The following is a 14,458-nucleotide window of genomic DNA, read 5'->3' as shown; positions in this document are numbered from 1 at the left end:
GTGCTGAATTACATTGAATGGTACCATAACTTCTAATACCTTAGAATGTGACCATATTTAGATGTGGGGCCTTTAAAGAGCTGATTAATTACAAATGAGACCCGGTAGGTTTTGCCTTAATCCACTGTAGGTGGTATTCTTGTGAGACAGGGACTGGGGATGCGCATGCAGTAGGAAAGATGGAACACACAGTAGAAGGTGCTGTCTGCCAGCCTGGAGGGAGCCAGAAGAAACAAGCTGTTCATATTTTGATCTTGCAGTACTAGCCTTCAGAAGCTGCAGAAAGCGAATTTCCTTAGCTTCATCCTCAATCTGTGATAGTTTGTTATAACAGCCCTAACAAACTCACACACCATTTTAACAAATGTGTGAGCTCTGTGCCCGCCCCCTTTTATTTATCTTTTTTGGTTTTTCGGGACAGTTTCTCTGTGTAGGCCTGGCTATTCTGGACTCACTTAGTAGACTAGGCTGGCCTCGAACTCACAGAGACCTACCTGCCTTTGCCTCCCCAAGAGCTGGGATCACAAGTGTGCTATTGCACTGGCTTGTGCTCTATTTTTTTTATTAACTTTAATTTTAAATTTTTTATATTAATTACAGTTTATTCACTTTATATCCCAGCAGTAGCCCCCTCTCTCATTTCCTCCCAATCCCACTCTCCCTCCCTCATCTCCTCCCATGCTCCTCCCCAAGTCCACTGATAGGGGAGGTCCTCTTCCCCTTCCATCTGACCCTAGCCTATCAGGTCTCATCAGGACTGGCTTCATTGTCTTCCTCTGGGGCCTGGTAAGGCTGCTCCCTTCCTCTCCCCCCAGGGGGAGGTGATCAAAGAGCCAGCCACTGAGTTCATGTCAGAGACAGTCCCTGTTCCTCTTACTAGGGAACCCACTTGGATACTGACCTGCCATGGGCTACATCTGAGCAGGGGTTCTAGGTTATCTCCATGTATGGTCCTTGGTTGGAGTATCAGTCTCAGAAAAGACCCCTGGCCTGTGCTCTTTTTAAATGAGAGCTTTTCTGGGGATCAACTGTGACAATATTATAAAAATTATTATTTTTCTCCCACATTAATAATTAACACAAACATTAATTGATTATATAAGATCCAGTATTTTGAGGGACACATAATATGAACATTTACTGAAGTTATCATAAAGGGACTTATAGTTCTCCATCATTTTTCATTTCTAAAGCAACCATTTTGTAAGCAGAGTTGAAAATTCATTTTGAAAGCAATTCCCAGTGGGAAATTTGAAGTTTCAGTAGTTTAATTGTAATTTAAGAGATGAATTTGCTTTTATCAATTAGTATATCTGAAAAACAAAGTTTTATTAGGAATTAGTAACTTAAGTAAAGGATTTGAAATATGTTTTAATCCAGTTCCTAAATTATCTTTAGTTTGTGATTATTGCCATCAACAGGCCTGAAAACAAACAAACAAACAAACAAACAAACAAGCAATTGCGTCTCCCCTTTTTCAGAGTTGAATGCATTTCAGAGAGTAGTCTGTGTTTCATTTCTGTTCCTCCTTATGAGCTAAGTTGAGCACAAATTTAAATTTTAAATTAAGAAACTGAAATCCATTTGTATTGTTTATTTGGTGGCACAAATGTACAGAATGATAATAACAAGATAAATTACAATAGTAAAATGTAAAAATAGAGTTAGCCCACAAGAAACAGTCCAACATTGGATCTTAAATAAGTACTGCTCTAGATTCTGAAGTAGAAAGATAGCTGTTGGCTGTATAGATACTTAGCAGCATAGCACTGACTGAGTGGGTTTTTATTAACCTGTGGCTTTACAGGCAGCTTTTAAGAAAAGGAACTCCATCTCACCAGCATTTAGTTACTGTTGCTCAAGTGAGTTGATTCAAGAAGGGTAAAGAGAGATTGATGTAGAATCTAGAAAGGCTTATTAATTTTTCTATAATTAAAAACAAACAGTTGTCAAGAGAGTAGTACTTTGTGTATTGGTATCATAGTTAATTTTCTTCCACATTCTGGCACACCATATACTTCTGAACCTGCAAAAGGCACGCACCTTGCCTCTTGCTAAACGAAGGGGAGGTATTTCCAAGTCCCTCTTCTTGTTCTCAGCTCACAGTTATTCTCACACACACAGTCATCTTATCTTCCGAGGGCTGCGGTAACACTGGAGTTGACTACCTAAGTCAGATGCATTTCTCTACAGGCTCCAGTCCCGAGGTCAAGGTATCACATGGCTAAGTTCTTCCAAGGCTCTTTGTTTGGCTTACAAATGGTCACCTTCTTGCCATATCCTCACACACCCTACCCTCTGCACGTCTGTATCCTGTTTCTTCCCATGAGACAAGCTGTCTTGGACACAGAGCCTGTCCTAATGAGCTCAGGTTTAACTGAGCTGCTTGTTGCTGTTGTTGTTTTGAGACAGCCTCTCCTGGAGTGCAGCTGGCCTTGGACTCCTGACCCTCCTGCCTCCGTCTTCTGAGTGCAAGGAGTACACGCAACACCATATCAGCTTTCTTAGTTACATCTTTAAAGGCCTATTTTTCTAAATACAGTCACCTTCTGAAACAAAGGAAATTGGGCTTTCAACATTTCATTTGGCAGGACAAAGTTAAGCCCTGTGATAATGACAGACTTTTCATTTATGAAAAACAAAATATATAGGCTACACATTTGATATCACACAAGAGACCATAGCAAGACCCAGGTGCCAAAGCTTAATTGGGAGTGTGGGTTTCTTGAATCATACTAACTCTCCACTTTACAGTGCTGGCTACATAGCGCTGGACAGAGCTGTGGTTTTCAGGGTTGCAGTGTTAGATACAGGTTAGGCATACACATAATAGATCTTGAGCTATAAACTCTTGTCAGAGTTCTACCATGATTTTCCCCCATGGGATCCTCACTTGCTTTCTGTCCTTTTTCCTGCTTTATTCCCACAGTGGTGTGCAAGATGTTGGAGTGCTGGAAAACATTTAAAACTTAATTCAAATTGGACATGCTGCCACACCTGTAATCCCAGCGCTCTAGAGGATGAGGCAGGAGGGTCATTTGAGGCTAGAGAGGGAAAATAAATCTGTATAAAATGTTTGCTATGGATAAAAAAAAAATGGATTGGATCCTAACAAAGCATTTCAAGCCAACAATTTGCATTTTGCCACTTGAATACAAAATAATCATTTTAATTTCAGAGGTGCAGTTTTCCAAGAGAGTCAATTTATATATGTTAATATGAAATATATAAGAAATTGATGATTTAACACATAGATTAAATAGGACACATAGCACTAATTAGTGTGATTTATCTGAAAGCAAAAGGCAGCCTTCCTCAGACAAACTTCTCTACTTCCTGTTCAGTTGTAGGACCTGGTAGCACACCCTTGCTCTGGGCTTCATTTTAAGGCAGCAGCATTTCTCACTGGTTGAATGGGTAAAAGGGAAGGGTTTTTTATATGTCGTAGAAACGTTACCTCGTGACTGTGTTGCGACCTCAGATTTATCATTGAGCAGGGGATCTGTAGAAGCCAGATAGTTCTTTTATTCCTACATGGTGTACGTATTTGACGCATTACACCCTACACAACAACATCATCTTCCTGAAAAGTTCTGTCTGTAAAACCCATGTTTTCATGCTTCAATAAAGAAGATATTTTCCTACCTCATCAGGAGGATGAAGGTTGGTGGTGATGGGCACCACAGAATGCTCTAGGAGCTCTTACCGATTCCCTTGCCCGATACCACACTCTTCTCTGCCAGTTCTACCCCAGAGCCTAGATCAGAACTGTAGAGTATAAAATTGCCTATCATGCTCTGCTTCATTTTCTACTGTAGCATTAAATAATCACCTAAAATTATTTTTAAAATATTGATCAAATGCATTACTTGAATGTCCCAGTTTTCTTGGTTGTGCAAACTTTGTTTGTTGAAGACATGATCACACTATGTGGCCGGGCTGGCTTGGAACTGGGTGTTGGCCAGCCTGGCCTCAACCTTACGGAGACCCGTCTGCCTCTGCCTTGTGAGTGCTGGGATAAAGGCCTTAAATGTGTTTTCATTTGTATCCATAATCAGAGCATTTTGAAGATGACTGTGGCCTGTGAGTGTTTTAGTTTTTAGCTTTCCTTTTAATATAGAATCTAATAAATCAAATAAATAGAGTGGAGTGGGTTTTCTCACAGCAGCAGTTTTTCAGGACTTGCTCTCTAATTTCCGGTTTAGGCTCCGTATTGGATATTGTTTTCCGTTTTCACTTAGCAATTTTGTTATGGACCTGAGCTTTAGGCTGCTGATGTGAAAAAGAAAAATCAGGGGCTAAAGAAATGGCTTAGCAATTAAGAGTACATATTGCTCTTCTACTTTTTGACATGCACATACCAATAATTAAAAAGTAATAATTAAAAGAAAAATCAAATTTAGACAGAAAGTAGAAAAATGAAAGCTACATAAGTGGTAACTGATTGTCCAAAGGGAGAATGAGGTCAATTAGAGGTTTTTGTCACAATAAACATACCATTATATATATCCATACATAACTTTTCAAGATAGTTTTTTTTTTCTTTGTAGCCTTAACTGTCCTGGACTTTCTTTGTAGACCAGGTTGGCCTTAAACTCATGGAAATCCATCTGCTTCTGCCTCCTGAGGGCTGGAACAACAGGCACACACCATTGCATCCAGCCAAACATGTCATTTTTAAATTTAAATTTTATTTTATATGTTTGTGCCTTGTGCCTGTGGAAATCAGAGAGGGCATCAGATCCTCTAGGATTGGAGTTGCTGATAGTTGTGAGCTGCCATGTGGGTGCTGGGAACTGAACCTGGATGCTCTGGAAGAGCAGGTAGTGCTCTTAACCACTGAGTCATCTCTCCAACCTCTCAACATAATATTTTTTAAATAAAAATTTACTGAGAGTTCTGAATTTTTTTTTTTTTTAGCAAACTAGTGACTTGTCAATGGAGCAGACAGAGAGGAAAGAGCAGTTTAGAATGGTGGAGCTGCTCTTTCTGTAGTTCACTCTACAGTGTCATCAGTTTCATCTTTGAGCTATTTTTCTGCTTATCACCTATCAATCTTTCTGTTATCTATTTGCCTATAGAGATGCATCTATCATTTATCTATAATCTATCACCTACCATTTATCTTTAAGCTATTAGTACTTTATAGCTGTCTGTCTTTTATTATCTAAAAATCATCATTTATATATAAGCCATCATCATGTCTATCTAGCATAGCATGGCTTTCCATCACCTATCTATGTATCACCTGTTATCTGCACATAGATATGTCTTAGCTCTCTACCCTATAATATCATCTATCACATCTATCATCTATCTATCATTCACCTATGTATGTATGTATATACATATTTATCATCTATGTATCAATGTATATATGTATGTATGTATCTATCCATCCATCCATCCATCCATCCATCATCCATCCATCCATCCACATAGCTTTCTCTCACTTTGGCATAAGCCATGTCAGTGGTTAACATTTTGGTAATTAATTATTCTTCTTAGCTAGAGTTAATTTAACTCTGCAGAGAATTTGATGTATCTTCCCCCCTTTTGCCCATTAGTGATGTCTTATGGTTTCTGGATATCATTACTTTTAAAGTTCTTTTTTTTTTTCCTGTCTGTGACAGTATCAAAACATTTTGTAGTTACAAAGATATAATTTACTACTTGTTTATTATCTTTGAAAAGTGTAAATAGGAATGTTTATATTTGTAGAAGTCATTAAAATTCAAAGAAACAAGACCAATATTTAATTGTGACAAATATGTCAATGGCTTCCTTTTTTAAAAGAATGAAAATTATTTTGCCTTTTTTTTTTTAAGTTGGCCAGGGATACTTTGTCCTGATCCTTTCAAAGGGAAATACGTGACCTATGACCAGGATGGAAATGTTGAAAACTATTATATAGAGTATCTGGGTGAGCCCCACTCTACAGCCTGGATGAGTGCAGCATTTGTTGGACATTTTAGTCTCACATTACAGGTAGGTACTGTAACATCAAAACTTCATGCTCTCTGGACTTTCCTGTACTTATGGTCAATTTTAGCTCAGATTTTAAAAGCTAATTATTTACATTTGGATTTATATAAACGAAATAATGCATAGTATGCTTTTAAATTGAAACATGATTGTTTTAACTTTTTTTATTTTTTATTAATTACACTTTATTCATTTTGTATCCCCCATAAGCCCCTCCCTCCTCCCCTCCCAATCCTACCCTCCCTCCCGTTTCTGCATGCATGCCCCTCCCCAAGTCCACTGATAGGGGAGTTTCTCCGCTCCTTTCTGATCTTAGTCTATCAGTTCTCTTCAAAAGTGGCTGCATTGTCCTCTTCTGTGGCCTGGTAGGGCTGCTCCCCCTTCAGGGGGAGGTGATCAAAGAGCAGGCCAATCAGATTATGTCAGAGGCAGTCCCTCTTCCCATTACTAGGTAACCCACTTGGACACTGACCTGCCATAGGCTACATATGTGCAGGGGAAACATGATATTTTAAAAGAAATTGTGGGATACTATACTCGGGATGATCTTTTCTAGATCCCAACATTTGCCTGCAAATTTCATGATTTCCTTGTTTTTAATTGCTGAGTAGTATTCCATTGTGTAAATGTACCACAATTTCTGTATCCATTCCTCCATTGAGGGACATCTGGTTGTTTTCGTAATCATCTGGCTATGACGAATAAAGCTTTTACAAACATGGTTGAACAAATATCCTGTTGTGTACTTGAGCATCTTTTGGATATATGCCTAGTAGTGGCATAGCTGTATCTTGAGGAAGTGCTATTCCTAATTGTCTGAGAAAGTGCCAGATTGATTTCCAAAGTGGTTGTACAAGTTTACATTCCCACCAGCAGTGGAGAAGGGTTCCCCTTTCTCCACATCCTCTCCAGCATCTATTGTCACTTGAGTTTTTGATCTTAGCCATTATGATGGGTGTAAGGTGAAATCTCAGGGTCATTCTGATTTGTATCTCCCTGATCCTGAGTGAGGTATCCCAGAAGCAGAAAGACATACATGGTATATACTCACTTATAGGTGGATATTAGACATATAATATAGGATAAACCTAAAAAAAATTTGTACACCTAAAGAAGCTAAATAAGGAGGAGGACCCTGGGTAACATGATCAATCCCCACTCAGAAAGACAAATGGGATGGACATTGGAAGAAGGAGAAAACAGGAAACAGGACAGGAGCTTACCACAGAGGGCATCTGAACGACTCTACCCTGCAGTGTATCGAAGCAGATGCTGAGACTCATAACCAAACTTTGGGCAGAGCACAGGGAATCTTATGAAAGAAGGGGGAGATAGTAAGACCTGGAGGGAACAGGAGCTCCACAAGGAGAGCAACAGAACAAAAAATATCTGGGCACAGGGGTCTCTTCTGAGACTGATAATCCAACCAAGGACCATTCATGGATATAACCTAGAACCCCTGCTCAGATGTATCCCATGGCAGTGGGTTCCCTAGTAAGGGGAACAGGGACTGTCTCTGACATGAACTCAGTGGCTGGCTCTTTGACCACCTCTCTCTGAGTGGGGAGCAGCCTTACCAGACCACAAAGGAAAATAATGCAGCCAGTCCTGATGAGACCTGATAAGCTAGGGTCAGATGGAAGGGGAAGAAGACCTCCCCTATCAGTGGACTTAGAGAGGGGAATGGAAGGACATGAGGGAAGGAGGGTAGGCTTGGGAAGGCATGAAGGAGGGGGCTACAGCTGGGATACAAAGTAAATAAACTGTAATTAATATTAAAAATAAAAATTTAATTTGAAAAAGAAATTGTGGATATGAAATAGCTGTGGAGTTTAAAAGCTTTTCTCTTCCAGTGGCAGTGTAGTAGGGATCAACTGCAGAAAGCACGTTTGAAATGTTTTTAAGATTTTGCCATTTTTAAAATTCTCCTGACACTGTAAGTTTCAGCATCAGTCACAGGAAATTAATTATGGAAACAACAAGCTATTCACATTTCAAACAGAGGATTTCATTACATTAACTCCTTTGGTGTCTTTTCACTCTTATTAAACTTTAATTCACACATTACAATTAATTAATAGATTGGCTTCTCAGGCTTGGGAGAAGAGGTGAGCTGGTCCTGTTCCCAAGGAGTACCTTGGTGAGTATAAGTCAGCTCAGCCATCTGTGCTTAGAGCTGGCCCAGAAGCCTTTGATCTGCAAACCATGCTGTCACTAAAAACCCGTTAAAAAGTGGGCACTGTAAATACAGATATGTTTGACTCAGTTTTGATGGCTTTTTTTTTCTTTTAATATTGAGGCGGATACATACAGGTCTTTATCTCAGTGTATATATAGATAAGGCACATAATCCATTCTTAGTAAATGAAATCTGTGGCAATTTGAGATTGTTTAAAATGGGTTTATGTTATCTTTGGCATATGTAGCATTTATTTATTTATTTATTTATTAAAATTTAGTTTGAAAGCTGTTAAAAGGAAACACCATTTAAGTGAAAATATGTAACCACGACAGACCACCACATGGATCTACTTTATGTTAGCGAACCCAACCACCCCACAATGAAGTCCCTTTTCTGCTTTCCCTTGTGGGTGTATTCTTAGACAGTTCTGCTGGCAAGCAGAGACAGAAATACGGACTGTTTTTTCTTTGTCCTCTCCTTCCTTCTAAAGGGTGGGGAAACCTAGCTGCTCATGAAGCTAGGAAAGAGTAAGGTGTTTCTAAAAAATTATATTTATTTGTATTTTATATATTTAATTATAAGTTATCTGAATACATGTTCTTCTCTTTTTCTTTTCTTTCTTTTTTTTTGCAGAGGGGTGATTGAGACACGGTTTCTCTGTGTAGCCCTGGCATGCTGGACTCAATTTGTAGACCAGGCTGGCCTGGAACTCACAGAGATCCGCCTGCCTCTGCCTCCCAAGTGCTGGGATTAAAGGCATGTGCAACCACGCCCAGCCCAGCTACATATTATTCTTGATATTCAAATTTTGTCAGGATTAATTTACCATCAATCCCTGGGGCAGGGGGAAAAAAAGAAGACAGCCTAACTCTGGAGTCAAGAGCCATGTGTTCTTTGTTTTTAACTTACTAAAGGATTCAGCAGAAATCCACACAAAGACCAGGAACTCAGGCCTGCTTATGAGAATTGACAGTTTAAGGAAGAGGGCGAGGGAGTAAGGCTGGGAGGGATGTTTGCTTCCCTTCTCCCTTTCCAAATTCCCCAGGTAGGGATCTGTGTAGATGACTTGCTAGATGCTCACAGGCTCTGGGATGCTCTTCCTTTGACTGTTATTTAGGGCTTGGCCTCTGCCCTTAGTGCTCCTATTTGTAGTTTTTTTCCCTACTTGTACCTTTGCAAATGATAGAAAGAGGATGATCCAGTTCCTCAAATTCAGCTATTACATGCCAAACTTTCCTGCTATGCCCAGACTCTACACTCTTGGTTATCTGAATATTTATGCTCCCCAGGAAGGGGAAACTGAGGGATGGCAAACCTTATTGTTTCAGTTGCTCAGGAAATAATGTAAGAAGACAGACTTAGAAAAGGCTGACAAGAAAGGAGAAAAAAGTTCCCCAAAGTGGTTGAAAATGATTACCTTCAGACTAGGAATAATGGACATTTTCCAGTTTGGGGAGATGTAGATGATATTAACTCCAACTTACAATTTTATTGCCTAAATTTCCCAGGGTTAATGTTTTATGGTCCTCTGTGCCCTGGAGCTCTGTCTTGTGAAATGCAGCTCTACATTGCACTACTGCGTTTGTTCTGACATAATGGATGGTAGACAACAATGGCTTTCTTAGAATTCCTGCTTGGGCAGGGAAGGAAGGCTGTGAACTGCACACGGTGTTTGGTCAATTTTCCTAACACCAGCTGAAGAATTTTAGCAGTAGATCATTTTGTCTATAGCTGATGAAATCTTACTTCATAGCTTGGTTCAAATAATGAAATATTTTTGGATTTCCATTAACTATGGACTATATACACTTTATTGTACCTATATTGGATGAGATTGAAATAAATTTGTCTAGAAAGGCAGTCTATGCATTTGTGAGAAAATTTATTTTTTATTTTATATAATGAAAAACATTTCTCCCTTTCATTTCAGTCATGATTGTGTGGTTTTGAGTTTTGGAAAAGCCATTTTTATCTGACTGGTTTATGGATCTGCTGACTTAATTTAATTGCTGAGCCCACAAAAATACTCAGTCTCTCTTTCTACACACAGGTGGCAGGGTTTCTTTATCAATAATTATTACACTAATTGATACATTAAGATATACTCTAAAAAGAGTTGAAGGCAATGTAGAGTTAGTATCTGACGATATAGGTGCCCCAGGGCAGACAAGACCATAAAACATTAATTCCTTGAGAAATCTGGGCAACAGAATTGTAAGTTGGAGTCAATATCATTTATATTAGTCTTCATTAGTAGTTGCAATGACACCTAAAGTCAACTCCTCCCGTGTTAAAGAATACTCACTTCTCTTAAGTGTTCACAGAGAAGATTCTGAGATGATGGACCACCAAACATTAAGGTTCAGTTTTTACCTAGACAGTAACCACATGCACCAGATGTTTCTGGAGAAACTTACACAGCTCTCAAGATCAGCTGTCCCCAAGCACTGGGGATGTTGACCATAAGTGTTGCCTGTGATCACAAGGCTGCATTCAAAGAAGATGATGGCAGCCGAGGTTGCCCCGCTCTTCTATTTTGCAAGCTCTTTTCCCCTCAGCTGAAGTGGCTCCCAGTGTGGTGGGAAACTGAGACACTTTCTTCCTCACCTTTGATCACCCCCTTTTTTTTTCTCTTTTTGGTCACCTGACATTAAAGATAAGAAATTAAAATTCTAGAGAGTAACTGCATATACAGGAAAAGTAGAAAATGGCAGGCTCAGGCTGGGAAGCCTGCAGTTAAATGTAAGGCTAATCTTTGGGAGAAAGCCTGTTGTAAGGGGTACTTAAATTCATGAACTCACTGCTTCCTAGCAGAAATTAGGGGACAGATTAATAAAAGAAATCAGTTTATTTACAAACCAACCAGGGAGAGAGATCTCAAGTTTCTCTCCTTTTCTTCTGTAAGTGTTACAATTTTATAGAGGAGACAAAGTAAAAAGCCAGGAGATATGCATGTGTTAATTTAATTTATCAGAGCCTAGAACATAAAAACTTGCTTCCTAAAATGAAGCCCATCTGCTGGCAGGCACCAGGGCTTCACTCTTTTTTCACTTCCTCCAGCATAGGCCCATTGTTTCCACCATCTAATAGCCAAAAGGAGGGTCACAAGTGTCTCCCCTGATAATATATCTTCACCTGCTAGTTTTTGCAAGCCAACAGCTACCACAGCTAAAAAACAAAACGGACAAAAACCAAGTTGTGACAGAAGGAGAGGATTTGTTCCTAGAGTTACCACATGATTTTCGCAGGCATCCAGATTCAGAGAAAACTCCCAAGACTGTAAATTGGGAACTGTGACTGAGTAAAGAGAAATAGACAACCAGAGTGTCCCAAAGAAAGACCTGATGACAAGTGAAAGAGACAAAGGCTATCTAAAGCAACTGCTTTGAAGATGCTGTTAGAACTAACAGAAGATAAGGAATTTATGAAATGTCATATGGATGGATATATGGAAAATCAGTAAGGAGATAAACTTAAGAGTAAAAGCAAAATTCCATGTGTGTGCACATGCACATGTGTTTGTGCATACATATGTGTCTATGAAGATGTTGATTGAGCCCTCAGTCTCCAGCTTGCTGGCAGAGTATTCCACCAATGAGTTATTCTCCCTGCCAATAAAGGAAATCCTGATGCAGACAAGTTCAGTAACCAAATGAAAAGATTATTATAGGGAGATAGAAACAGATTTCAGAAATCAGTAAACAAATAAGCAAACAAGCTCAAAGACAAACAATCGAGATTTGGGGTCTAAAAACCAAAAAATGGTGAAAGAAAAAGAGAGTCTAAGGGGGGTTGTGTCATTCAGTCAGCAGGAGTTTCAAGAGGGCAAGAGAGATGGGACAAAGAACATCTGAAAAGATAATAGTGCAAAACTACATCAAGACTATGGGAGACATCCCTATAAATATCCAGGAAGTTTAAGTCGGAGCACGCAGAGGCTGGAAGGAGGCAAGCCAGCCAGACAACGGTGAGGAGAGGCCGAATGGAGCAGGAAGATGGACCACCTTCCATATACACATTCTCAGTAAGAGTATCCATAGCTTCCTGTCAGAGACTTCCTGGCCCAACACAGTGTGCTATGATATATTCAAATTACTGAAAGAAAAAAAGTTGTCAATAAAGAAGCTGTGTCTGACAAAACTGTTCCCCAAAATTGACAGAAGCTAAGACATTCCCAGGTAATGAAGCTGAGAGAGCTCACTGCCACGAAATCTGTTCTGTGTGAAATACAGGAACCTGCAGGGTGAATAGGAAGGACCCTTGACAGTACCTTGTAGCCTAGTGAAGGAATAATAAAAGCTCAATAAAGATAAGTGAACATAAACACTAGCACTGTAACCATTTTGTAACTATTTTTTTATATGCTACATGATTTGAGATTAACACTTTAAAATATTTTAGAGTCCAAGTATTGTTGCAGCTTTTATTTACATTTTATGTGCATAAGAGACTAATTAACTTAAATAATAATCAGTTTATACTGTAGACTAAAATAAAAAGCCATTTCATACCCTCAAGAACTGAAAGAGTTGGGTAGAATGTGGAAAGAGTCAAGCTTTTGTCTATTGCCAAAGATAGACTGTTGTAAATTAAAAGTTCAGTGTTATGGACTTAGGTTTTTAAAATATTTATTTATTGTTATTTTATCTTTATGAGTGTTTTGCCTACATGTATATAAGGGCACCATATGGGTACCTTGTACCCATGTAGGCAAGAAGAGGGTCCTGGAAACCCTGGAACTGGAGCTAAGGATGGTTGTGAGCTGTGATGTGAGTACTGGGAACTGAACCCAGATTCTCTGGAAAAGCAACAAGTGCCCTTAATGTCTGGCCATTCAGGGTCTAAAATATAATGTCCACATTTCTCACAAAGGACACAGCTAAGAGAGTAAATGCGGTGTTAAGCAGGGATGCAGAGCAGTGTGCATCCTCATCCTGTGCAGTACGGTTTGATTTTAGCTTGCTTAGGTTTGTTTCGTGTTGACAAAACATTTGCCAAAAGTATTCATTATATCTAAATAGAGTTTACCCCAGAAGGCAAAGATGTATCTACAAATGAAAGTCAGGCAGGGCAGTGTAGAAAATTAACAGGATGAAGGGAAAACATAATTTCAGTCAATGCAAAAAAAAAAAGTATTTGGCAAGATTCCATACTCTTCTGATAAGAGCACTCAGTAATTAAGAATAGAAGGGGACTGCCCCACATAGTAAAGTCATGTGTGAAAACCCTGTAGTCAGCATCATGCTCCCTCGACAGCAGACTGAAGGCCCTCCTGCAAGGGCAGGAGCAAGCGCAGGTGTCCTTTGTTGCCGGTTCTAGTTAAACCTACGCTTCCATAACAAAGAAAGAGCAAATATACAAATTGGAAAGGAGCAAGGGAAGTCATCTCTTTTCAGAGAGTATGAATTTTTTACATATTCCCAAGGAACACACACACACACACACACACACACACACACACATTAGAAATAACAAATTAATGAATTAATCAAAGTCAACATCCAAATATCAGTTGCATTGTCATGCACTAACTATAAACAGCCTGAAAGGGAAATCATTAAACCAGTTCTGTTTATAATAGCATCAGAAGATAGTAATCATTAATATTGTTTATGAGCATGTTCCAATTTTCTGCCTTTAATTTTTTACCTTTTTAAGAATTTGAAGATATGTTTTATTTTTAATTATGTGTATGTGTGTGCCTATGTGTGAGTATGTACATGTTCTTGCAGTACCCAAAAGGCCAGAAGAGGGCATAGGGATTCCCTGAAGTTGAGGTTGCAGGAAGATATATATGAGCCACCCAGTATGAGCCACATTCCTACTGTAGTGTAGACAGGAGTTCTGTTGGAACCGTGTGGTAAGTCTGACCTCCTGTTGAATGAAGGGTGCCACCATCTGCAATGCCTCACTCAAGGACATTGGGACTTGTTTGATGGATTTTGTAAGGGGACAAGAATTACTGTCTCTAACATGTTTTTTTGTTTGTTTGTTTGTTTGTTTTTGTTGCTTGTGACTGAGAGAAACTAGCTTATTTTTCTATATCTATTCAGTTTTTTTGATTCGCTCATATTTATATGTGCCAAGGCTGCTTTGTGAATAAGTTCTCTACTTTATCTTTTATGAATTTAGGTAGCTGTGAACTTGTACTGCATTAAAAGTCCAAATCCAAACAACATGAGCAGCTTCATTCAGTTTATAAAGGATGAGACAGGTGGTCGCCTTCCCAATGTGCAAGGCTCATGAAACTGCCCCGTCTAGGCAGAGTGAGGCTGCCATAGTGAGTACACT

At 39.2% G+C, this 14,458-nt stretch overlaps 1 protein-coding gene across 1 annotated transcript in view; it reads left to right on the top strand.

Moving 5' to 3' along the window:
- The window catches only part of Zcwpw2 (zinc finger CW-type and PWWP domain containing 2), a 73,699-nt gene that overhangs the window by 3,161 nt on the left and 56,080 nt on the right, over nucleotides 1-14,458 (top strand). The window contains exon 2 of the mRNA XM_055601548.1: nucleotides 5,829-5,988. Coding sequence (XP_055457523.1) covers nucleotides 5,829-5,988 — 160 coding nt within the window. The remainder of the gene's footprint in view (nucleotides 1-5,828; nucleotides 5,989-14,458) is intronic.

The sequence above is a fragment of the Psammomys obesus genome, unplaced genomic scaffold, assembly GCF_907164565.1.
Source record: "Psammomys obesus unplaced genomic scaffold, mPsaObe1.curated_primary_1811, whole genome shotgun sequence".
NCBI lineage: Eukaryota > Metazoa > Chordata > Mammalia > Rodentia > Muridae > Psammomys > Psammomys obesus.
This window is presented reverse-complemented; position numbering and strand designations above follow the sequence as displayed.